Source organism: Hibiscus syriacus, unplaced genomic scaffold (genome assembly GCF_006381635.1).
Source record: "Hibiscus syriacus cultivar Baekdansim isolate YM2019G1 unplaced genomic scaffold, ASM638163v2 tig00000738_pilon, whole genome shotgun sequence".
Lineage (NCBI taxonomy): Eukaryota > Viridiplantae > Streptophyta > Magnoliopsida > Malvales > Malvaceae > Hibiscus > Hibiscus syriacus.
In genome coordinates this window covers 1,278,521-1,304,017 of record NW_024061816.1, presented here as the reverse complement: position 1 = coordinate 1,304,017, position 25,497 = coordinate 1,278,521, and the positions used below count along the sequence as shown (strand labels likewise).

At 35.4% G+C, this 25,497-nt stretch overlaps 1 protein-coding gene and 1 pseudogene across 2 annotated transcripts; both read left to right on the top strand.

The window, feature by feature from the left end:
• Nucleotides 1-7,993: 7,993 nt before the first annotated feature.
• LOC120213174 (GRF1-interacting factor 1-like) lies at nucleotides 7,994-11,640 on the top strand. Of its 2 annotated transcripts, none has more exons than XM_039211324.1 (4): nucleotides 7,994-8,359; nucleotides 9,827-9,903; nucleotides 10,767-10,851; nucleotides 10,975-11,640. In XM_039211324.1, exons 1-4 carry the CDS (start codon nucleotides 8,282-8,284, stop codon nucleotides 11,413-11,415), a joined length of 681 nt encoding a protein of 226 aa, XP_039067255.1. In that variant the 5' UTR covers nucleotides 7,994-8,281; the 3' UTR covers nucleotides 11,416-11,640. The 2 variants fall into 2 exon arrangements, with proteins under 2 accessions (XP_039067255.1, XP_039067249.1); XM_039211318.1 differs by lacking the exon at nucleotides 7,994-8,359 and adding an exon at nucleotides 9,453-9,521.
• A 2,291-nt stretch (nucleotides 11,641-13,931) lies between these two features.
• Nucleotides 13,932-23,697, top strand: LOC120212564 (annotated as a pseudogene).
• The last annotated feature ends 1,800 nt before the right edge of the window (nucleotides 23,698-25,497 follow it).

Below are 25,497 nucleotides of genomic sequence, written 5' to 3'. Positions count from 1 at the left end.
TTTAACACTGTGAAATAGTATTTGTCTTTGTTTTGTCTTTTGGTTGAAAGTAAATTTGTTCGGTTGCTGCCAATTCTGCTAAACTGTGTATTCTTTAACACTGTGAAATAGTATTTGTCTTTGTTTGTCTTTTGGTTGAAAGTAAATTTGTTCGGTTGCTGCCAATTCTGCTAAACTGTGTATTCTTTAACACTGTGAAATAGTATTTGTCTTTGTTTTGTCTTTTGGTTGAAAGTAAATTTGTTCGGTTGCTGCCAATTCTGCTAAACTGTGTATTCTATAACACTGTGAAATAGTATTTGTCTTTGTTTTGTCTTTTGGTTGAAAGTAAATTTGTTCGGTTGCTGCCAATTCTGCTAAACTGTGTATTCTTTAACACTGTGAAATAGTATTTGTCTTTGTTTTGTCTTTTGGTTAAAAGTAAATTTATCCATTCAAGTTTCAATTTGCAGAAGAAGAAATAGTTTACTTTCGCAACACGAAACTTAAAATCGCAACGCGAAACCAAAATCGCAACGCGAAATGAAAATCGCAACGACAGAATCGTAACGCGAAACCAAAATCGCAACGACAAGATCGCAACGCGAAACCAAAATCGCATTGCGATTTTCATTTCGCGTTGCGATTCTTTCGTTGCGATTTTCATTTCACATTGCGATTCTGTCGTTGCGATTTTCATTTCGCGTTGCGATTTTGGTTTCGCGTTGCGATTTTAAGTTTCGTGTTGCGAAAGTAAACTATTTCTTCTTCTGCAAATTGAAACTTGAATGGATAAATTTACTTTCAACCAAAAGACAAAACAAAGACAAATACTAACTTCAGGGTATTAGTTTGAAACATATTTTTCTTTGTTATCTGATGCATTTTGTGAACTATGATAGAATAATGACTTGGGTGAATACAATGCAAGTTTGAAACATATTTGTCTTTGTTTTCACTGTTTAAATATCATGTCTGTTTATTTACTGATTTTTGTATTTAATTATTTAGCGGCCCGATAGAGTGGATGCTTTACGTCGGGTTATGCTTGCACGACGGAGTTCACGCATCAGACAGCGTGCACGTGCTATTAAGTCTCCGTACACCCCAATAGTGCGAAGACACCGCAAGAAGAAGCCCGACTCGCCTGTCATCCCTCAAGAGTCCACTCCTATCGTTGAAGAGGCCCCCCCTATCATTCCTCGAGAGTCCCCTCCCACCGTTCAAGAGGCCACTGTCATCATTGAAGAGGTCCCTCCCACCATTCAAGAGCCCGATTCACATGGCGTCATATGTAGGCTTCTTGAGAAACCCTCTGACGTGCCGGACATGATGGATTCAAGTTGGCTCTTGTATGAGTTACCGGCCAGTACCATACCGGTATCTGAAGAGGAGAGGGAACAACTACCGGACACAATTCTGGATAACACCCTTTGGGCTAAGACCGCTGTTGATTTTTATCTACATGAGCGGAGCCAGGGGTGTTTCACTGACATATGCAAGCTCACCGATGATATCTATTTGTTGCTTGATCGGTCTTGGTGGGGCGTATTATTAGGGGTCGAAGACAATGGCTATTTCGATGGGGGGGTAAGTCTTATATTTTTCTTATATTTCAATTTGATTAATTTTTTTTTTAAATTTATGTAAGTCACTAATATATGTCTTTTTTTGTAAAACAGCATATCGATGCGTGGGTGACACGTCTTCTAATAATAAGAAAACTTAAGAAAAATAAAAATATACGATATACAATTATGCCGACGTCTTTTCACGCCGTTCACTTGAAGAATGCACGAAATGAATCATTTGATTTGGGCAATGGACAAGCTAAACTTTATCCTGCATGGTGGGAGGTCGATAAGGTTAGTATTATTTTAGATTGAGTTTAAAGGTTTTATGAAATAAGTGCGCAAATGAATGAATTATTACTTATGATTGCAGGTGTTTATCCCTGTTTTGGAACGTAAACATTGGATTCTCGTCGAGCTTCAGCTCCCATCCCTTAAGACAATAGTGTATGACAGCATGATAAATTACATATCATTGGCTGATTTAAGAGATGTTATTAAGGGATGGAGCTCTCATTTGGCTAAATTCTTGGATGCGATCAATTATTGGACTCGTTCTGGAAACAAGAAGCCAAAGAAGCTCAATATTACAGTTATTAGAGACGAGACCGCGCCACAACAAACGAGCGGAGCCAGAGGAGATTGTGGTCCTCTCGTATGCTTGGCGTTGGAGCGTTTGACGACGGGAAGCATCAAGTATCTACCTCCCACCGATAGAGATAAAGCTGCAGTAGGCTTGTGGTTTCGGCATTATATGGCTAAATCGATATATACGAGACGCTGCCTACCTGCATCCGCGTTATAAAAATGTCCATAAACAATTGGTAAGTTTATATACTTTTGGTTTGAAAATGTTTGGTTAAGTACCTAGAATTCAATAATTTGTTGTTTGTAGGTTTTAGATGTGTAGAAAGTGTTGTTTGAACAAATGTTTGGTTTCTGCAGGTTAATCTCAGAAGTGAACTGCGTGAAAATGATGTCGAGCTGCAAAAGTTGATTCAATAGTTTAATTGATTGTTTTTTGATTGTTTAATTGATTTGTAAAAGTTGATTCAATAGTAGATGATCGGAAATAAGAATTATTGCTTATTTTTTGATTGTTTAATTGATTTGTAAGAGGATTTGTAAAAGTTGATTTGTGTAATTGATGCGAATATAATTCTTATTTGTGCTTGTTTAATTGATTGAAATGTAATGGTTGATTTTGTTGATTTCAATCTGCATTATGTTGAAGGCAAAATTGACTATCGCAATGCGAAATGAAAATCGCAATGCGAAATGAAAATCGCAATGCGAAATGAAAATCGCAACGAGAGAATCGCAATGCGAAATGAAAATCGCAATGCGGAAATGAAAATCGCAACGAGAGAATCGCAATGCAATTTTCATTTCGCATTGCGATTCTCTCGTTGCGATTGTAATTTCCGTGTTGCGATAGTCAAATGCATGCCTAATAGTGATAACAACTGAATAACAAGAGTTGGTTAAGTCAAAATGGTTGGCCTGAGTCATTAATTCAACTGAAAATGTTAAAAGTTCACACATAAAATCCACATAATACAACGTTTGCATTTAAAAATCACCTAAGTTAACAGTCCCAAAAGGTGAAGCCAATTGTGATTGGGATTTTAAAGATGGTTGCCTTTTGCTTGACACCATATGAGCTTTGGATTTTGATGAGGATCCATATTTTGGTAGAGGAAAAGATGATTTTGATGGCACTGGTGATCCACATGTCAACCTTGTATGACCACTTTCCTTGCACCGACTACATGTCGATCTCTTCTTCTCTTCACCCTTAGACGGTATACGATCGTGACTTTTTGGTCGGCCAGGTAGCCTTCTGTCTATGGCTGGTGGCAAAACTGTTTGTAAGTCATCTGGTATGTCCCACTCAGAAGGATGTGGAATAGGGTAGACAATCTCGGCATAAGTCTGTCGATAAACTTCTGTAGTGTAGCAATCCATAGCGTATGCGCTTGAATCATCTTGGTTTAAATGAAGAGCAACTTTTATAACATGGCCACACGGATAACCAGATGTTTGCCATTTCATACAACTACACGTCTTTGCATTTAGATCGACTAGCCCATTTAAGTTATTATCCAGTACTTGAAACAAAGTGTTTGAACATGGTTCAACTCTCCATGACGTTGACTTCACAACACGTTTCGTTATCTTTTTTTCAGTCCATGGTGTAACACGATGTTCCAATGTTCCTGTAAATTTAAATAAACAATACTTAGTAAAATATATAAATATGATAAGTTACGAATTCAAAGAAATAATACCTGCATGGTTTCTTTTCTTGTAGTACCACTGTTGAATAGAGGCTCGAAAAAACTCCATTAACATAGTAATGGGTAATTTCCGGGAATGACGACTTAGAGCGTTGATTGATTCTGCACTATTAGACGTCATGAAACCATATCTTGCTCCAAGTTGATGTACTCTTGACCATCTTTCAAACCCGACATCTTCTAGTGTTTGAGCACACTGAGGCAAAACACGTCTTAAACAATTTATATGCTTATTGAAATCCACTTCCCGATAAGCTTTTACAGCCTTCCAGTATGTCCATTTGTGCTTTTTTATACCAGCAGACCTTGATTTTAGATTTCTATACAAATGAACACCACAAAGTCCATGAAAAGCATCTGGGAAACACCTTCTAACAGCGTTGTCAATTGAGTTTGCCCTATCGGATATGATTGTCAGATTGCTAATAGGACCTATGCAATCCCTAAGATGCCCCATAAACCATGTCCATGAATCAGAGGTTTCAGATTTGCCAACCCCGTAAGCTATTGGCAATATCCCATTGTTAGCATCCATGGCTACTGCTAATAAGTTTACTCTAAGGTATCGACCTTTCAAATGTGCTCCGTCAACTATAATAACTGGGCGCATGCAAGTAATAAACGAACGAATCTACAAAATAATATACACAAGAAATATAATCATTTAAATGTGAAATGCATGTAACTAACAAAATGAGTCAACAAAATTATATTGATTTACTAACCGTAGCACCAATGGCGATAAACAGCAACTCAAAGCGTCCATCTCTATCTGTTTTGATATGAGTTACCGACCCAGGATTTTTCAGCTTTAAATTGTGACAATAAGCCGACAGTTGGGCAAACGATGCTTCTGGCGACCCCCTCAACAATTCCAAGGCATAACATTTGGCTCTCCAAGCTTGAGAATATGATATACTAATCTTGAACCGAGCATTCATGTCAGTCATAATTTCATGTCCCCGATATACCCTGCCATTCAAAAACATTAACTCAGCCAGAAAACCACCCAACACCTTTTTGTTTGCCTGTCTATGGTGAGGAAAAACTTGGGTTCTTGAACATGTATGTTTATCAATAAAAGTCCTAACTTGAAACATTTTGCAATCTTTTATTCTCTTTGCAATCATACGCCACGTACAGTTTTTGTCAATCATACACCTTGTTTCGAAACGATCTTTGCTTGATTTGTTAACTTTTAGTTGATAGCCATCTTCCACACATTTCGTATACAAAGCTATCTTCAAGTCTTCCTTTGTATCAAAACAATCATCTTTCTTGACACGAATAACTTTTGTGTAACAATCAACTGCTTTCTTTGCCAACTCTTCTTCCGGTAACTGAAGTAATTCTGGCATATTCCAGTTATACTCCCGTGGCATTTTCTTTTCTTCGGGGACTTTTTCTTCTTCTTTTTCTTCTTCAGGATTATATGAATTACAGAATGGATGTTCAACATGTTCATTCACAGTCGTAACTTCCTCCTCATTATCATCAACAACATCTTCCTCGGCAACGGGTGTTTCATCATCAAAATTCGGGTATTGACCAATATGAAAATCATTACACACATGGTCTGTTTCTTCTTCTGAAACATCATCAAAATCCGTGTATTGACCAATATCAAAGTCCGGATATTGACCAAGACCAAATTTCGAATACTGACTAGTACTCACAATTTTTTCTGTTGGCTCATCATCGTCTAACTGGTCAATACGAAAACCGGAATTTGGTGCTGAAAGTTGATTGGGATTTGGATTAGAGAAAGGTTGTGGGTTTTGAGAAAAACTTAGTTGATTACTACCCGCTACTGACCCAACAATACTACTTCTAGGTTCAACAACATACAATGTAACATCATCTTGTGAAACACTAATGTAAGCAATGAATCGTTCAACATCTTCATTGTCGGTTAACAAATAAACTTTACCATTTCTCTGATAAGATAGCCTAAATCCACTTAGGGGCTCTAAATTCAATTTATTTGAAACACGTAGCATTAGAGTTTCATAAGTTAACTTTTGTAAAGACAATTTTAGTTGAAGATTCATGGGTAAAGGCATATATTGTAAAACACCATGAACATTATCCCATGACCCTCCAAAACACAAATCTATCCAAACATGATCAACATTAGATGATTTCATGGTTGTAAATTAATTTACTAAACAGACGAGCTGCGAAACTAAAACCTGTTGCCGGATTGGGAAGGATGTCGTTGGATATAGGAACGGATGTCGCCGGATATAGGAACGGATGTCGCCGGAGAGAGTGATAGATGGAGATAGAATGAGTTGCGATTTAGGGATTTAATTTATGATTTCAGTGTTATATACCCAAAATTTCAGTGTTGTGATTTACAGATTCTCGTTGCGATTTACGGATTATCGTTGCGATTTACAGATTCTCGTTGCGATTTACGGATTATCGTTGCGATTTACAGATTCTCGTTGCGATTTACGGATACGCGTTGCGATATACGGATACGCATTGCGATTTACCCATATGCGTTGCGATTTACGGATACGCGTTGCGATTTACGGATACGCGTTGCGATTTATGTGTTCGCGTTGCGATTTTCATATTCGCGTTGCGATTTTGGAAAATCGCAATGCGAATTTGTACTATCGCATTGCGATTTTCAAAAATCGCGTTGCGATTTTGGAAACTGATTTGCGATTCTGGGGATCGCGTTGCGATTTTTATTTCGCGTTGCGATTTTGTTGGTCATTTTGGCAAATCCAAAAAAAGTTGGTTAAAATCGTATATTATAACTTTTTTTTGGTCACTGAGGCGATTTTCTCTTTTATAAAACATAACATATTGGTACTGTCGTCACATAAAATTTTAATATCTATTTTATTATTTATAATTATTTTACTTATAGCTATATTTCTTTTACGAAAAATTCTAAATTTAATCTTATTTAGAAAGAAGAGCAATGATGGACTCTAAGAGAAATAAGGAAATTGCTCCTAGTAGGTCTAGAATTTGTAACCTAAGAGGATATGAGGTTTGTGCTGGACATTAAATTACTGACTGAGATATGATAGTAGGTTGAGATTATTAGATTAGATTATATCATATATCAGTTACCATGTTAATGTCTATATCAAATTGTCATCATTTTTTAACGGAGAAATGATGAATTTAGAACACAATGAATAGTCGGATGATAATTTTATAACTTTTAATAGTCAGGACTTAAAAAAGTAATGTCTTATAGTCAGAGATCATTTTATAACTTTCAATAGTTAAATGACTTAATAAAACATTATCTTATAGTTGATGGACCATTTATGTATTTTACCCTAAATATAATAATTCAAAGTTTAATTATAATTAATTAGCAAATACTTCCTATCATATTTCGATTCCAGTTACACACAAACATTTTTACATGTTTTTAGTCGGATTTAGCTAAAACAAATAAATTCGATTAGAAAAATTTTAAATTTAGGTCAAGTTATAAAATAAAATTCGTATAATTTAAACTCTTTAGTAAATAGGAGATAATTTTTAAATTTGAGTCGAATTTTTTTAACTTTATATGATATATATATATATTACATATAAAAAATAAAAACAATTATGCGTTTAATACCTAAACTTTTAATTTTAAAAATCTGAATGAATATATATGTTTATAGAGAATTATTTAAAATACAATCAAAATAAAATCAAAATAATTTCATAGTATTATAAATATTTATAATTAAATTTAAACAAAAACATAAATAATTCAAATTTTATAAATTTAACTTTGAATAAAATTTAAATTATAAAATAAGATTTATAAATTTAAATAACTTAATTGTTTTGACTCTAGTCGAGTTGATTGAACTCACCTCTAACCATGACAATATTTGTCTATTGATTTTTAAGTTTTGATATAACTCGTGAAAGTGTTTAAACTCAATAAAACTGTAATTATCCTACGAACTGGAATAACCTATGTTATTTGTGTTTCGAGTAAGGAGATAAGACCAAAGTATCACCAACAGACAAAGTCATGTCGAAAATGAAATGTAATAATGGAATAAAAAAACCCTTTTTTTTCTCTTTCTTTAATTACTCAAAAAATTTGCAGGGTGGGGGGGACCTTTCTCTTTCAGAGTGTCTGAATTTGTAGCTCTGCTCTGTCTATCTCAATTATCTGCATCATCCATCACGTGACCTTTCTCAACTCTCTCTCTCTCTCTCGTTGCAGCAGCAGCAGCAGCAACCACCCAAAAAGGCAAAAACCCTTTCTTTGCAATTTTCTTTTTTTCTTTTTGTAGTGATTCTCTTCTTTCAGCTCAGTTTGTTTTGGTCTCGAGGATACTTCATTTTCTTTTCTATCTCTTTATACAAAAAGAGAAAGAGTGAGTGAGACAACATATATATATTTTTTAATTTTTGAGAGAGTTTGTGTGGATATAAAGGAAGAAAATGCAGCAGCACCTGATGCAGATGCAGCCCATGATGGCAGCTTATTATCCCAACGTCACTACTGATCATATTCAACAGGTCCTCTTCCCTTTTCTCTCTTTCTTCTTCCTTCTATTCTATTTGTTTTTTTATCACTATGTGTATACATGTATGTATGAATGTATGCGTGTATTTTCTGCTCTCATTCTTATTTCCTTTGATTAGTGAGAGATTAATGGAAAAAAAGCTGCATTATCCTTTTTATTGCTTAGGAAAAAGTTATTGTTTTTCTCGTTTCGTTTGATGACTGCTGTTGGTAAGTGGATTTCAACTTCTAACTGTCTTGTCTTGTTTGTTTGTTTTTATGTATTTTAAGAAGATTTTACTGGTGATTAGTAGTTTACTTTGTATATTGTTTTTAATGTTCTTTTTCTTGATGAAATTTGGAGGCATTTGGTATATGAGTTTGTGCATTTGTCATTTTGGATTTGGGACTCTTTTTTCCCTCAAATTTTTATGGTTCATATGAAAATCTTACAGCTTTTGATGCTTCAGCCTTAGTTCACTTGGTATTTAGTTGTTCTTAATCCAGTTTCCTTATAAGTTATTGCTTTTATGTAATGAATTGGTTTGGTATCGAATTAATCCTCGAAGAAAATTCGCCTTTTTCGGAATGACCGACGAAATTTCGTCGTTGGATAGACTTCATGAGCACTAGGTTTAAACTTCCCATAAAAAAGTTCAGATGATTAGCTACTACTTACAAACAATGCCAAAGGAAGTAAGATTCTTCTTCTTCTGTGGGCTGCTCCGATGGCTTACAGCGGTAGAAAAAAATTGATTTCATGTACCTAACTGGGTAATATAGTGAGGATTTGTTGTAATTGGAGTTTCTAAGGACAACATAGGTGTTGGGGGATCACTAATATGAACTCTTTTCTTGTTGACAATAATAAGCTTGTTGGAAGTCGGATTGTATGCATGACATTTTTTGTTACCTCATTGCTCTAGGGCCCCATGGCTTTAGTTCTTAATGCTTTTTCTGTAGTGGTCCTCCATTTGTTCCATTTGACACTATGACCTTCTGATACGGCCTTTGCTGGTTTAGGTGGTCCTCTCTCGATAATTGTTTATCGGTGGTCCTTTCTATATGATGTGTTTCCCGGATACACGACATGTTTTCAACCTAGATCTTTTGTTTGCAAATATGTTCTTAATTTCTTGTATGGTTGGTCATATGAAATCAGGCTTTCTGATTAAGGTAAATCCAATGATGCATAGATTTGGTTGCCTTTTCGAAGTAATCCTTGGTTCATTTTCTTACTTTTTTGGATTTGTTGTTACTGTTATTAATGAGCATTTTACTCTCCGTCTCTCCCCTCCCCTAAAAGTTTAGCCGGTGATGATTTGAATTACTTAAGACTGGTTATGGATCAAAATGGTCGTTCTGCTGTTTTATGTCCACTTCCACTAAGATTCTAAAGCTGTATTTGCTGCATATTCTTTCCAATTCATTTTAAAAATATTTATTAGTTTGTTCTATGACTTTGTTTTGATGGAATGCAGTATCTTGACGAGAACAAGTCATTGATCTTAAAGATTGTCGAGAGCCAGAATTCCGGGAAATTGAGTGAATGTGCTGAGTAAGTGTTAGATTCTTGCTAACATATATCATACTCGAGTGTAGATTGATTTTTAATCTCCAATAACTGATGCATAATTTTTTCTATTGATCTGATGCTTATTATCTGTCAAAATTATGACTGCATTGCTAGTTTGTTCCTGAACTTCTTCTCTTCTAGCCAGAGGTTCTGCAAATAAGTGTTTTTCGATAAATATGAAATCCTACTAAAGTAGATATCGATACCAAAACATGGAATCTCAGCCGAGGTTCTCGACTGACACGGAGAAACCTGAAGTGGCTTCTAAGTTGTAACCAAAAAGAAACTGTCTTCATTTTTCTGGAAAGTCCAACTTTTGTATTTGTGCCATCTTGCTTTTCCTGACGACTTAACCTTGGTCCCCCCACAGTGTCTCAAAGTATCGCTTGCTGCGACAATAGTTGTAAATTCATTATTTTTATCTCATGCTTACTGCTGGGTCACTATTCTGCTTCAATTGCAATATTTTCGGGATTCCGAATACAAGTTTGGTTAGTTTGCGGATTATGTATTCACTCTATGTCTAGTGTCTATGGTTATGAAGTTAATTTTTACTTCATTTTTGTGGTTTTTCAAGCTTGAACTTCCATTTGTTTTCCGGTGAGATTTTCATATTTGGCTGATAAAACAAAGGTTTTGAAACCACTTGAATTTGCTAAGCTTCCGGGAGAAGTACGAGAATTTTCATATTAAGGTTCTGCTTGACCTTTCAACTCAAACTCTTTTATCTTGTTGCAATCAGATAATTGTACTAATCAGTGCATATCTAATTTAAACCAGTTATGAATTATGAAGATATTTGTGGTAGTCTTAGAAGGGCCACTGACCGGCTCCGATTGTTGCAGGAACCAAGCAAGGCTGCAGCGAAACCTCATGTACCTGGCTGCAATTGCAGATTCTCAACCCCAACCTCCCGCTGTGCATACGCAGGTGCTGACCCTGTTTTTAGATTCTTCGAACAGTTATCTTTTTTAAACACATTTTACGTTGAGGGTTCACCGGATATCTTTCTTGTGGTGCATTTGCTAACTTGTCTTTGTCGATTGCTTCTAGTTTCCAACCGGTGGTATTATGCAGCCAGGAGCTGGACACTACATGCAGCACCAACAAGCTCAACAGATGACTCAACAATCACTTATGGCTGCACGGTCCTCGATGTTGTATGCTCAGCAACCATTTTCTGCACTGCAACAACAACAACAAGCCTTGCACGGTCAGCTCGGCATGAGCTCCGGCGGAAGCACAGGCCTTCACAGGCTGCAAACTGATTCTAGCTCTGCAGGTGGCAGCGGAGCACTTGGGGGTGGAGGGTTTCCTGATTTTGGACGCGGTGCTTCGGGTGAAGGTATTCATGGTGGCAGGCCAATGGCAGGTGGAAGCAAGCTAGATATCGGGAGTGCAGGGTCAGTTGAAGTTCGTGGAGGAAGCTCCGGAGGTCAGGGTGGTGATGGGGGTGAAACCCTTTACTTAAAAGCGACCGACGACGGCAACTGAAAGGTAATGCTGGTTCGTCCTATGGGTCTGTTTTATCATCGGATTTAGGTGAGCCAGTTAAGAAGATAAATTTAGTAAACAAAGTCGGAAAGTGGTATGTTTTTCAAGTGTGAGACACTGCATCCTATGGTAATGTAACATGTAAATTTGTAGGGTCTCATGCTTAAACTTTGCTTAATTTTGTGTGTTTTACATTTAATGTGGTATTTATGACTGTTTGGACCATGTTTCAGTGGATGAATTTTGATGGCCATTTGCATGGATGGCATATCAAAATTACGTCTTTCTTGCTTCCGCCCAAGTATCACAGTCGGTTTGGGTCGGATTTATAAATAGTTATTTTGTTAGATAATTATTATATTTCTAAAAGTCGGATATTCTAAGAAAAATAATATTTCTTTTTAAAAAGGAGTCGGCTCAACAAATAATGTTAATTGAATGGTTAAACTTTTTAAAACATTAATGTAGTAGCTCGTGTGACAATTATTAATTAATGATCGACGTGGATTACTTGCTTGACAGTCTATTACGCATATAATAAATTATTTTGTAATAATACATGATTTTATAATTTAAATTGTTCATTTACGTGATATTATTTTAAATCGATAATAAATTGCATGTGGACTGTCACAAGATAATCGGAAAAGCGATGATAGATAATTTTAGTTTTAAAAAAATAGATTTAAATTGATAAACTTATACAATTTTTAAAAAATAAATTTTAAGTTATATTTAAGTGTAAATTAAACAGTAAAGTCAGTATTATTTTAATAAAATTTTATTTAACTCATTATTGTTTAAAATGTTGTATTATGATCACTAATCAGTGAAGTGAAATTGGTGATGTTAGTGTTAATTTTCAAACATTAGTAAACAAAATAAAATTTGTGTAAGGTGTACAAATGGTTTTCCGATTATGTAGTGATGTTTTGGTGATTATTCTGACTATTAAAAGTTATAGAATGATCACTTAACTATAACTTCTTGTTTTATTGAGTCTCCTCACTATTCATTTCTAAATTCGTCTTTTTTTGCTAAAAAAATTATATTTTATTGGTGGCACCGCTGCTGCTTTTAAACGCTAGCTTGATAGCATAATATTTTAAGCACTAGCTCAACAATATAACGTAAACGAAGAATCAATCCACAAAATATAACTAAAACGATTCTAGGATCAGATTTTATTATATGTCAATCAACAAACTTACGTCTAGCTCAGAGAGCCACCAACTTTTTAACAATAAAAGGACGAGTTTTGAACATTTAAATAGTCATATAATCATTTTATAATTTTTAATAATCTGAGGACTCAACAAAACAACACCTTATAGTGAGATATTGTAACGTTTAATGATCGAGAGACTCAACAAAGTGACACTCTATAATTGTGTACCATTTGTGTAACATTATCTCTACGTGTTGATATTTTTTTGGGGATAAACTACTCATGTGTGTCGATTATTCATAAATAAATTATAGGTTATTGTTTATACACTATCAGTGCAAAAAATAATCCTATGAACAGTGTTAAGATGATATCAAATATCATTTTTAGTAGGTTTATAAATAAGAAAATAAGTAAATAGATATGAAATTAAAAGAATGATTATTATTTTTAGAGGTTCCGGATTTAAACATCAATTACTGTAGTAAGGGTTTATTAAACGTTCATTATCAAATGATTAATAGTATTTAGAACTTATACTATTTTATAATCGTCTTAGCTTAACAAAAAAATAAATAATACAATATTTAACGCCATTCGAATATTGTTTTATGAAATCTGATCATATGTATTTATACTATTGAAAATAAATTGAAAATTATCCCAAGAAACTAAGGAAAAATGATTAACTGACGATGAACTGTAATTTCTTAATTAGTTGAGCAATTATAGGCTTCCATTTATAAATAAAAGGGTAAATTACATGTTTAGTATTCAAATTGTAAAGTGTCACCATAAGATAATGTCATATCAGTAGTTATGTTAATATTTTAACGGTGGGTGACTAAAATAAAATCAAAATGTAATGTTAGGGATGATTTTGAAAAACAAATAGTTAAGCGACTAAAACGAAATAAAAGTGATAGTTAAAGTACTAAACGTGTATTTACCCTATAAAAATGCATAATATCACTGTCTTGAAATCACCATTTATTCCCATGAGATCAAAGCAAGTTGCTTGGGTTTTAAGAGCGAGAGAATGAATCGGTAAGGAACCACGATTCCCCCCCCCCCAAAAAAAAAAAGGTTAAACAAAAAACCGAACTTAACAGTTCTAACGAACAATGTCAGATTCTGAATAACCCACTCACTTCCATACAACACAAATAACTCACCACCCTTTTCTCTCTGCCTCCCTGATTTTTCCCGAGAAAGTTAATTACATTTGCATTGCAGTTTCTTTTTTCAAGAAACTGGGGCAGTCTTAATTATGTTTTGGACCTCAATTTTCATGCAATCAGATGAACCTTTTTCCCAACTTGGGTTGTGTCCTGTTTCCATCTTTAACCATGCATTGCCAGGCTTCGGATTGAGAGCTTAACAATGGTAATCTCGGCTTCGGGTCGTACTCGATTTTATTCTTATTCTGTTTGTGTAGAGAGAATGAATGTCAAGATTCAAACTTCAGACTCGTTGAATATCATGGTTGCACTTGCATGGATGCATGTAGTAATGTTAACAATGAATGTCTGTTATCAAATGAAAAATTTTCTTTTCACAATGTTAACAATGGTAATCTCAACTTCAAATCGTACTTGATTTTGTTCTTATTCTGTTTGTGTAGAGCGAATGAATGTCAAGATTCAAACTTCAGACTCATTAAATATCATGGTTGCACTTGCATGGATCATGGTTGCACTTGCATGGATGCATGTAGTAATGTTAACAATAAATGTCTGCTACTTGATGAAAAATTTTCTTTTCACAATGTTAACAATGGTAATCTCAACTTCGAGTCGTACTCAATTTCGTTCTTATTCTTTTTATGTGTATAAAAGAGAGTAAAATTCGAACTTTGGACTCGCTGAATATCATGGTTGCATGTAGTAATGTTAACAATGACTGTTTATTATTAAATGAAAATTCTTGATTGTATAATGTTAACAATGGTATTCTCAACTTCGGGTCATACTCGATTTTGTTCTTATTATTTTTGTGTGTAGAAAGAATGAATGTCAAGATTCGAACTTTGAACTCGTTGAATATCATGGTTGCATGGATACATGTAGTAATGTTAACAATGAATGTATGTTATTAAATGATTCTTTTTGTTGGTATAATGTTAACAATGGTTTTGATAGATTACAGGCAACTGTAAATATTACTGTAGGTTCTCACGTCTGGGCTGAAGACCCAGATGTATCTTGGATCGATGGGGTGGTTTCGAAAATTACTGGAAAAGATGTCGAGATTAACACCTCTAATGGGAAAAAGGTATTCTTCATTACCTATATTAACCATCTTTTCTTACCTGGATTTGGGATGAGTGTCATTTGTTCTATATGTCTGACTTGGGTACTTTTATGGTTTTCTGAGTTTTTTTGTATATTTGGAATATCATACTCTTATGATTATGTATTTATGTTCGAATATGTGTTTGAACAAAAACGTCTAAACAGGATTTAGTGTTACGTAAAATGTATTTTACTTGGGTTTTCATTGTACTGAGATAGTATTGTGGTGTTGGTTAACGTTAAGATCATGGAAAAGTTAACGAAAATATATCCGAAAGACATGGAAGCTCCTGCTGGTGGAGTTGATGACATGACAAAGCTATCTTATCTGCATGAACCTGGAGTTTTGCAGAATCTGAGAACTAGATATGAACTCAATGAAATTTATGTAAGCTTTCTCTTCCCTTGATGTAACCACAACTGTTTGCATTTTCAGTTTATATGGCTATATGTGTGTGTGTGTGTGTGTGTATTTGACATACTGGTGATGGCAGACATATACGGGGAATACATTAATTGCTATTAATCCATTCCAAAAATTGACACACATCTATGGTTCTCATATGATGCAACAATACAAGGGAGCCCCCTTTGGGGAACTAAGTCCTCATGTTTTTGCGGTTGCCGATGTTGCTTACAGGTCATTGTTCTTCTTCTTCTTCTTTACTTTGTGCGTTCTTTTTGGTAATCTATGAACAAGATTTGAAGAATTATCTTAACTTCAATCAGGGCCATGGTTAATGAAGGGAAAAGCAATTCAATTCTGGCTAGTGGTGAAAGTGGAGCAGGTAAAACTGAGACCACGAAGATGCTTATGCATCTAGGAGGTCGAGTTGCCACCGAAGGACGGACAGTTGAACAACAAGTTCTTGATGTACGATTGAGAACTTTAACTCTTCTTCTCATCAAACATGCGTCTCCCTGATTTCTTGCACGATAACTGATAAGAGTATCATATACTACCTGAATGCAGTCTAATCCGGTTCTTGAAGCATTTGGCAATGCTAAAACTGTTCAAAATAACAACTCCAGGTAAGACACTCTTTAAAGGAAATAAATTCAAGCAAGGATATTGATTTGATTTTTTTGTATCCAACTGATGATTAATAGCATTTGATGTTCATTAAATAGAGCAATAAATGGTTTGACACTGATTTTTCCTAATACTAATGCTGTTGCAGTCGTTTCGGTAAATTTCTTGAAATCCAATTTGATAAGCATGGAAGAATATCGGGAGCTGCCATCAGAACTTACCTTCTAGAGAGATCTCGTGTTTGCCAAGTTTCCGACCCCGAACGTAACTACGACTGTTTTTATCTTCTCTGTGCTGCACCACAGGAGGTATTTTTTCGGCTTCTTGTGAGATTATCTGACTGCTGATGAATATTAGTCATTTTATTTATTTTAAATTGGGGCTTAAGTTACTATCGTTAACAGGAAGTTGAGAAGTACAAGTTGGGAAGCCCCAAAAACTATCACTATCTTAACCAGTCAAAGTGCTATGAATTGGTCGGTGTAAGTGATGCCCAAGATTATCTTGAGACACGAAGAGCTATGGATATTGTCGGAATTAGTGGCAAGGAGCAGGTATGCAAGCATTCAGCAGCTTTATGATAAAAAACGAGGAATGACAGTCTTTTTTCTTTCTTTCTTTCTTTCACAGGAAGCCATTTTCAGGGTAGTTGCCGCAATTCTTCATCTTGGAAACATTGTTTTCGCTAAAGGAAAAGAAGTTGATTCATCAGTTCCGAAAGATGACCAGGCTAAGTTCCATCTGCAAACAACAGCAGACCTTCTTATGTATGTGCTTTTCCTTCATGTTACAGGGCCATTTTTTTCTGGTATCTTCACTTTCATATTCGTTTAATTATCCAGTTTCACTTCATTTCAGGTGTGATGCTAAGGCCTTAGAAGATGCATTGTGTAAGCGTGTTATGGTCACACCCGAGGAGGTTATAAAGAGAAGTCTTGATCCCCAAAGCGCAACAAATAGCAGGGATGGCTTGGCTAAAACAGTTTATTCACGATTGTTTGACTGGTGAGAGGCTTCAACATGAGATAATCTCATATGATAAAGGAAAAACAAAACGATTTATGATGCTGAGATAACGCTAAATTCCACCTCCCTGTCTGCAGGTTGGTGGATAAAATCAATAATTCAATAGGACAAGATCCAAACTCAAAATTTTTAATAGGAGTCCTCGACATCTACGGTTTTGAAAGCTTTAAGTCTAACAGGTATGCTCATTGGTTGTATCCTATATAAATAGATGGATTATTGTATTCGAGATATTGCAGAAAACTACCTTTTTAGTCAGTTAAGCAGTCTTGTGACTTCATTTCACGGTATCTCGGTGCAGCTTTGAGCAGTTTTGTATTAGCTTCACAAATGAGAAGCTGCAACAGCATTTCAATCAGGTAAGGTCTTAAATCATGTTGAGTGTCGACCATTTGATCTATTTTTCAATCAGAAACTATAAATTAAGTGTTTCTGGTTTATATTCTTCAGCATGTCTTTAAGATGGAGCAAGAAGAGTACACAAAAGAGAAGATCAATTGGATCTACATCGAGTTTGTTGATAATCAGGATGTCCTGGACCTTATCGAAAAGGTTAATCCCCTAAACATAATGCATGTTGACCATTACTTTTTCATTTCTATCGATCTTCATTATTTTACTATTTTTTTCCATCTTATATTGGCAGAAACCTGGAGGAATTATTGCTCTTCTAGATGAAGCACGGTATAATATTGTTCTTCCGCGTATTTGCTTCCAAATTTTGCTACTTCTCACAGAAATTTATCTGTAATTCATTACATCAGTTTATGCTGCTAGATGATGAAAAGCATAATCATTGTCTTGTTAACTTAACTACACTTATTGTTTTCAGCATGTTCCCGAAGTCAACTCATGAAACCTTTGCGAACAAGCTTTATCAGACGTTTAAGAACCACAAAAGATTCATTAAGCCGGAATTGTCTCGCACTGATTTCACCATTGCTCATTATTCGGGAGACGTATGATGCATTAGTAAAATTTTAACCGTTAAATAGTTGGAGCTGATATGTCACTTTTAAATGATTTCTAACAACATTGTTTTTCAGGTCCCATACCAATCTGATCAATTTATGGACAAAAACAAGGATTATGTGGTACCTGGACATCAAGACTTGTTGAGTGCTTCCAAATGTTCATTTGTATCAGGCCTTTTCCCTCCACTTCCAGAAGAAACATCAAAATCATCCAAGTTTTCCTAAATCGGCTCTCGTTTTAAGGTAGTTTTGCTGTATGCTTGTCTTCATGATTTTGGTTTGTCCCTTCTATCTATTAAACTCATCTCTTACATTGTCTCATATAGTTCGTTATATATGGTAGGAACTTGTAGATTAACACTTTCTTGATGAATGCTTCAGCTACAATTACAGTCTCTAATGGAAACATTAAATTCTACGGAACCTCACTACATCCGATGTGTAAAGCCGAACAACAAACTTAAACCTGCTATATTTGAGAATCTCAATGTCATGCAACAACTTCGCTGTGGTGTGAGTATAGATTTCTTATTTTATGATTGATTAGAACTGGTTTTGCAAAAACAATCTTATCTTGTTTTTAAGATGTATTTCCTTTTAACTAGAAGTTGGTCTTGTATGGTGTTCTAGAGGCAATCAGAATCAGTATGGCCGGATATCCAACTCGCAGACCTTTCTTTGAATTCATTAACCGATTTGGGCTTCTTTTTCCCGAGGCTTTGGAAGGAAAGTAAGTGGTCTCTTTTAGTTTAAAAAAACTATTAACCGTCGTGAAACTTTATCGTTACACTCTGAAGGTTACAATTAAAAACTAATGCCAATACTCTTCTCTCTTCTCCTTTATTTTATCCGTAAGCAGCTACGATGAAAAGGCCACGTGCCAAAAGATTTTAGACAGGGCGGGACTTCAAGGATATCAGGTATTACAAAAATTTTAATGCAACTCGTTGGAACTGTTCTATTGTTGGACACACGTCCTTTAGCATTTTCTTTAATCTGCTTTTGGAATCGAAAATTGCATTCATTAGTACCTTGCATTTGTAATATTGTAGTAAGGAAGTATCATTGATTGACTTCAAAATGGTATTTGCAGATAGGCCTAACAAAGGTCTTTTTGAGATCTGGTCAGATGGCAGAATTAGATGCAAAGAGGGCAGAAATACTCAATTCTGCTGCCAGAATTATACAGGGGCGCATTTGTACTCATATATCTCGTAAACGATTCCTTGCAATGCGAAAGGCATCTGTTGATCTTCAGTCTATATGCAGAGGTGAGTGTTGAAACTTGAAAAGAAATCTACAGGGATGAGCTTAGTCTTTTAGTGCTTTGGTGGTTTTGGATAGTATCTTGTCGTTAATCAACTGTCTTATGTGTTATCTGTAGGAAGATTGGCTAGCAAAGTTTATGGTAACAAGAGAAGTCAGGCCGCAGCTTTGAAAATTCAGAAGAACGCGAGAAGGTACCAATCTAGACAATCCTATAAGAAACTCCATGTATCTTCCCTTGTCATACAGACAGGTACGAGGGCAATGGCCGCTCGTAAGGAACTCAGGTCCAGGAATTCAAACAAAGCTTCAACATTGGTTCAGGTTATATTCTAAGTCATACTAGGTTGCTTGAACATTTTTCTACTTGTCGGTCCATTTCAGAGTAGTCCTAGTTTAAGTTCGGATAAGTGAAACATTGCAGGCTCAATGGCGCAGTCGTAGAGCTGTCATATATTACAAGAAGCTCAAAAGAGGATGCATAGTGACGCAAACCAGGTGGAGGGGAAGAGTTGCGAGACGAGAGCTTAGAAAGCTCAAAATGGTCTGTTTTGGATTATCTTCTAGTATAGTCTTATTAAATTTGTTTCTTTCAAATAATCTATCTTATCTAGTAGATTTTGAATCTTTTTGTGTTCACTATGTGACGCCAGACAGAATAACGATTATCCTGTAGGTTAGTTCCAACAGATGATTCACAAGAGAAAATTCGCCCAAAAACCAGATAAAAAAGTCTCTAGAGTTTAATAAAATATTATAAAATAAAAAAACTATCCAAAATCAGTCCACAAACCGGACTATTATAGCCAAAAATCTTGTTTATCGGAATTTTACCAAAAATAGCAAAATCCCGAAAATCAATCTAAATTGAAATTTAAAATAAAATAAGCAATCTGCAAAAAATCCTACCGAAATCGGATTTAAAATGACTTCCTAATTGACAATCGAAATATTACCATAAATAGTAAAAAATATTTAAATCTAATGATTCGGAGGGGAAAACGACAGAATTTGAGGTCGAAAAAAGGCCACATGGAACGTAGTTCATGTGCACAGCGTACGCGTCGAAAAGAGCTTTTCAGATTGGGGTTTTATGCGCGATTCTGACCTCCGTAGTCAAAGTTATGGCTTAATCACACTCAAAACGGCTCAGGAGGAACATATCACTATGCCCATCAACTGATGTTTCATATTGGCGTCTGAAAGTGTTGTTGTAGAATAACATTAACTGATCTGTGTTTGCTCGATAAGATTATCTGGCTTGCAATTCAGTTCTTTATATTAATACTTTCCATTTTTTCCTTGGTTTTTATTTAGGCTGCAAGGGAAACTGGTGCACTAAAAGAAGCAAAGGATAAGCTTGAAAAGAACGTGGAGGAACTTACATGGCGTTTGCAACTGGAGAAGCGTTTAAGGGTAACGACTGCAGAATGCTAATATTCAGTAGAGAACTGCTAAAACATGAAACACGACGGTTCTATCGGGAGTTGTTTGGTTGTGGTCTATGCAACAATGCATCTCGAAACATATTCGATGTCAACATTCTTGAATTGCATTTATTTTCTAGGGTTCTGGAATCTGCAGAGACTATATTTTTATTCTATGTTGCTTTTTCTTTTTTTTTATATATGTTCATGGAAAGCCTTGAAAAGGTTCATTCAGACTGATTTAGAAGAATCAAAAGCTCAGGAGGTAGCGAAAATGCAAAACCAATTGCAAGAAATGCAGAAAACAATCGATGAAACCAATGAATTGCTCGAAAAAGAACAGGAGTCCGCAAATAAAAACATCCAAGAAGCGCCTGCTTTTGTTGAAGAAAAAGAAGTTTTTGTTGAAGATACAGAGAAAATTGAATCTTTAACAGAAGAATTGGAGACCCTAAAGGTATAAATGTCTACTTTTCAGTTACATAATAGCTGATGGTCTTGACATTGCTGTTATTTCTGACAGACCACATTGGACTCGGAAAAGAAAAGAGCAGACGATGCAGAAGCAAAATACCATGAACTCAAAGAGTCAAGTGAAGAAAGTTAAAAAAAAATGGAAGAAACAGAAAAAAAGTTAAACAACTCCAGGACACATTGAGGGGTAGTGTATGAACAATAATTTGTTTTACGAGTTTACTATTAATGCTCATTTTTTTTTGTCAAGAACATATAATGTATGAGTTTTATACTGTTGAAGTTCTTGCTCACTTTCATATATCACCACCACACTTACATGGTTACTTGAAATAAGGTTAGAAGAGAAGCTCGCTAATATAGAATCGGAGAATAGAGTGCTACGGCAACAGGCTGTATCTTTGACTCCCAATAAATTCCTTTCAGGACGTTCGAGATCGATTTTGCAGGTATTTAGAATAATGAGCTTCTGCATGTTTTCATTTTAACTTCTATTGTCTCAAAATACTAAGGAGATTTACCCGCTGTCTAATGACTGGCAGAGAGGTTCTGAAAGTGGGCATCTAGAACCAAGGGTACCCATTGTTGTCTAAATTCTCATGTTGATCGATGTATTTGAACAGGATCTTCACAGCGGCTCGATAAACCAAAGAGAGCCAAGTGAAGTGGAGGAGAAACCACAAAAATCTCTAAATGAGAAACAACAGGAGAACCAGGAGTTGCTCATTCGATGTATCGCACAACATTTAGGCTTTGCAGGGAACAGACCTGTTGCAGCTTGCATCATATATAAATGTTTGTTGCAATGGAGATCATTTGAAGTCGAGCGAATGAGTGTCTTCGATCGGATCATTCAGACTATCGGCAATGCTATCGAGGTTGAAATATCAAGCTTTTACACATCAACTTTTTCTAAAATGTCATGATTAGAAACCTCGTATTCTCGAGCTCATTGTAGGCATTTGAATTTCAGACACTGGATAATAATGATGTCTTGGCTTATTGGTTATCCAATGCCTCAACACTTCTCTTGCTACTCCAGCGCACGTTGAAAGCTAGCGGTGATGCTGGAATGACTCCACAAAGACGTCGATCATCATCAGCTACTTTGTTTGGGCGAATGACTCAGGTAAAAGCTTTCTCACTAATGCCTAGTCATGATGTTCAGGAAATTTCATATCTGCAACTAATCCATTGGTTGCTGTTATTTTCTTGAAGAATTTCCGTGGAGCTCCACAAGGCGTCAATCTCGCCTTCATTAATGGTGGCATCACCAGCGGGGTGGACACTTTACGGAAAGTTGAAGCCAAGTACCCAGCCTTGCTTTTTAAGCAACAGCTTACAGCATAGTGGAGAAGATATATGGAATGATTAGAGATAATCTGAAGAAAGAAATTTCACCATTGCTTGGATTGTGCATCCAGGTAATATATATCAGAATTAGATTAAGTGAATGAAATAATCCGAAGAAATAAACAGAACTACTTTTATGACTAACATGAATAAATGATATAGGCACCAAGAACATCCAGAGCAAGCTTAGTCAAGGGAGCACCAAGATCAGTTGCTAACACTGCAGGCCAACAGGCTTTGATTGCTCACTGGCAAGGGATTGTGAAGAGCCTCGGAAAATTCTTGAATACATTGAAAGGAAATCATGTTAGTTTAAACATATCTTACCGTTGCTATGCGTGCTTAAACAGCTTTACCCTAAGGATTAATGTTGTTTGGTCGCCTTTACAGGTACCTCCGTTCTTAGTCTGTAAGGCGTTTACACAAATATTCTCATTTATCAGTGTTCAACTATTCAACATGTTAGAGCTCATATTGCTATTTAATGTTTTATACTTAGTTTGTTCTGCGGTATGCAGAAATTTTTTTCGTATAGCATACCGATACACAGTCCTGTTGCAGCCTTTTGTTGAGAAGAGAATGCTGTTCATTCAGTAATGGTGAATATGTAAAAGCTGGATTAGCTGAACTTGAGCACTGGTGTTATGATGCAACTGATGAGGTACCTTTAACCGCCTCCGAGTTCGCTTTCGGGTTATTACATATAAATAAAGTACGGAACCCATAGTGTGTCCCCGGATGTAAGTTTCAAGAGATGCTGTTTCTAAACCCGGATTAAAGAGATATCCATTAGTTTAATAACGACTTTGCTCTTTCACCGACTTCTAGGTAATAGCCAACATGAGAATGTTGATGACAGAAGATTCAAACAATGCAGTTAGTAATTCCTTCCTGCTGGATGATGATTCAAGGTTATAATCTACATTCCACTATGTGATGATTTTCTTTAACCCTATGCCATTGTGTCTTTCGAATTGGGATGCATTGTTCGGAAAGCTAACCGAAATTACACGTAAATGATCCGAACTTGTTCTTAAACTGACTTCCACAATTTTTGATCATTTTGCAGCATACCATTTTCAGTTGATGACCTATCAAAGTCAATGGAACAAATAGACATCGCCGACATCGAACCACCGCCACTGATTCGTGAGAACATAGGCTTTAGTTTCTTATTGCCACGTTCGGATTAATCCAATTCGATTCCTGCAATGGATAGCTTCTTCGTGTCATTCTCGCGATCTCTTCTTCCAAGGTGCAGATTCACCATCCAAGTTCCAACATTGTTAACTGATCAGAATAATCCTTGAGGTGCTAAATTATCTACATTAGAAATATTTGTCAAAAGTTTTATTTCCACATATAGGTATCATTGATTCAAAGAGGAATGTCTCTGTTCCCTACTTAGCATAGTTGTCTAAATTTTAACTTATGTTGTACCATTAACTCGTATTTTTTTGTCAATGGAAATAATTAAAGAAGATAAGTACTATTTCCAATTTTCGCTGTATTTCCAGTCCAATCCAATTCTCTAACTTCTATAACCGGAAAGATTACTTGAAAACAATGACTTATCTTTGTATGGAGCTACATGTACGTCTGTAAACGAACCAAACAAATACGAATGAGTGTATGTTCATGTTCGTTCTTTTAATTTTAATTAAACAAATACGAACAACTAAACGAACATAATTTATTGGTCCTGTTTATTCGCTAAGGAATGTAGTTTGTTTGTGTTCGTTCATGCTCGCTCGTTAAAATGATAAATGAACACAACTGAACATAAATTTAAACGACTTAGTTTTTCTTTTCTCAATCTATCGTGAAATGAGAGGGATATTGATATGCTGGGTGGGAAATACCTATGTGAATGAATTCAAACCAACATAAACAAACATATTATTGAACGTTCACGAATATAAATGAACGAAAGAGTCTTGTGTTTGTTCATTTAATTAAATAAACGGAAAATTTTATTCATGTCCACTCATTTAATAAATAAACGGATTTTCCGTCAAACGATTCACAAATAATGCATTGAACATTCGGTTCATTACAGCCCTAACTACATGTGTGAATTCCCTCATTCCTTCGCATATTTCTTCATCAAATTTGAACACCATGAAAATAAGAAAATTGTATAGAAATGGCATCATCAACTTCCTTTAGGCACCGTGGCTCAATCATAAAGGATTTGTATATTTGACTAATGTAACATTTATAAGTGATAAATATATATAAGATTACAAGGAAACCTAATTATACAAAGATAAGGAAAGTCAAAGCTTTACTCGAGGTAAGGTTTATATATAGTAAAAGGATTGAATGGGATAAAGATTAGATTTGATAATCAAATCTAATCTTTATCTTTAATACGCCTCCGCAATAGAGAGGATCCATCGGAGGCACCAATCTTGAACTGCAAATGAAGGAAGAGATTATGTCCAAGTGGTTTGATGAGAGTGTCTGCAATTTAAGCATTGGATGGAATGTTTTGAACCATCAATGAACCTGCAACAACTAAGTCACAAAGAAATAATCAAGTGTAAGATGCTTGATACGAGAATGAAAGACTGGATTTTTATAAACATATGTGGCACTGAAATTGTCACAAAAGAGAGATGGTGGTTTGTCTAATGTCACACCAATTTCCTGAAGTAGATGTTGAACTCAAATTACTTCTACAGTTGTATTTGCCACAACACGATATTCAGCTTATGTGGAAGAACGAGAGATCATTTTGACGATCCAACTTCCATTAGATGATATTAAAATCAAGATAAATATCATATCTAATAGTGGATTTGCCATTCGTTGAGGATTCACCCCATACGCATCGGTAAAGGCAGTCCGATAGAGTGACATTTACCCTACTAATCATTGACATTACCCAAACCGTAATCCTCGCCCACCCCCGGTTCATAATCTGGAAAAGTAATTGAAGCAAATCAAGTAAAAAAAAACTAGTAGGAAAGAAAGCCAGAAAATGAGAGAATAGAAAGAGAAGGAAAAAAAAAACAAATTTGAGAGAAAAAATTATATTTCGATAAGGGTTATTTTTGGTGAT

Excerpts from the sequence above, each read along its gene's own strand:
- LOC120213174 (XM_039211324.1), top strand. The coding sequence starts at position 8,282 with ATGCAGCAGCACCTGATGCAGATGCAGCCCATGATGGCAGCTTATTAT. Across the intron at positions 8,360-9,826 it reads CTACTGATCATATTCAACAG|TATCTTGACGAGAACAAGTC; the intron begins GTCCTCTTCCCT and ends GATGGAATGCAG. Across the intron at positions 10,852-10,974 it reads CTCCCGCTGTGCATACGCAG|TTTCCAACCGGTGGTATTAT; the intron begins GTGCTGACCCTG and ends GATTGCTTCTAG.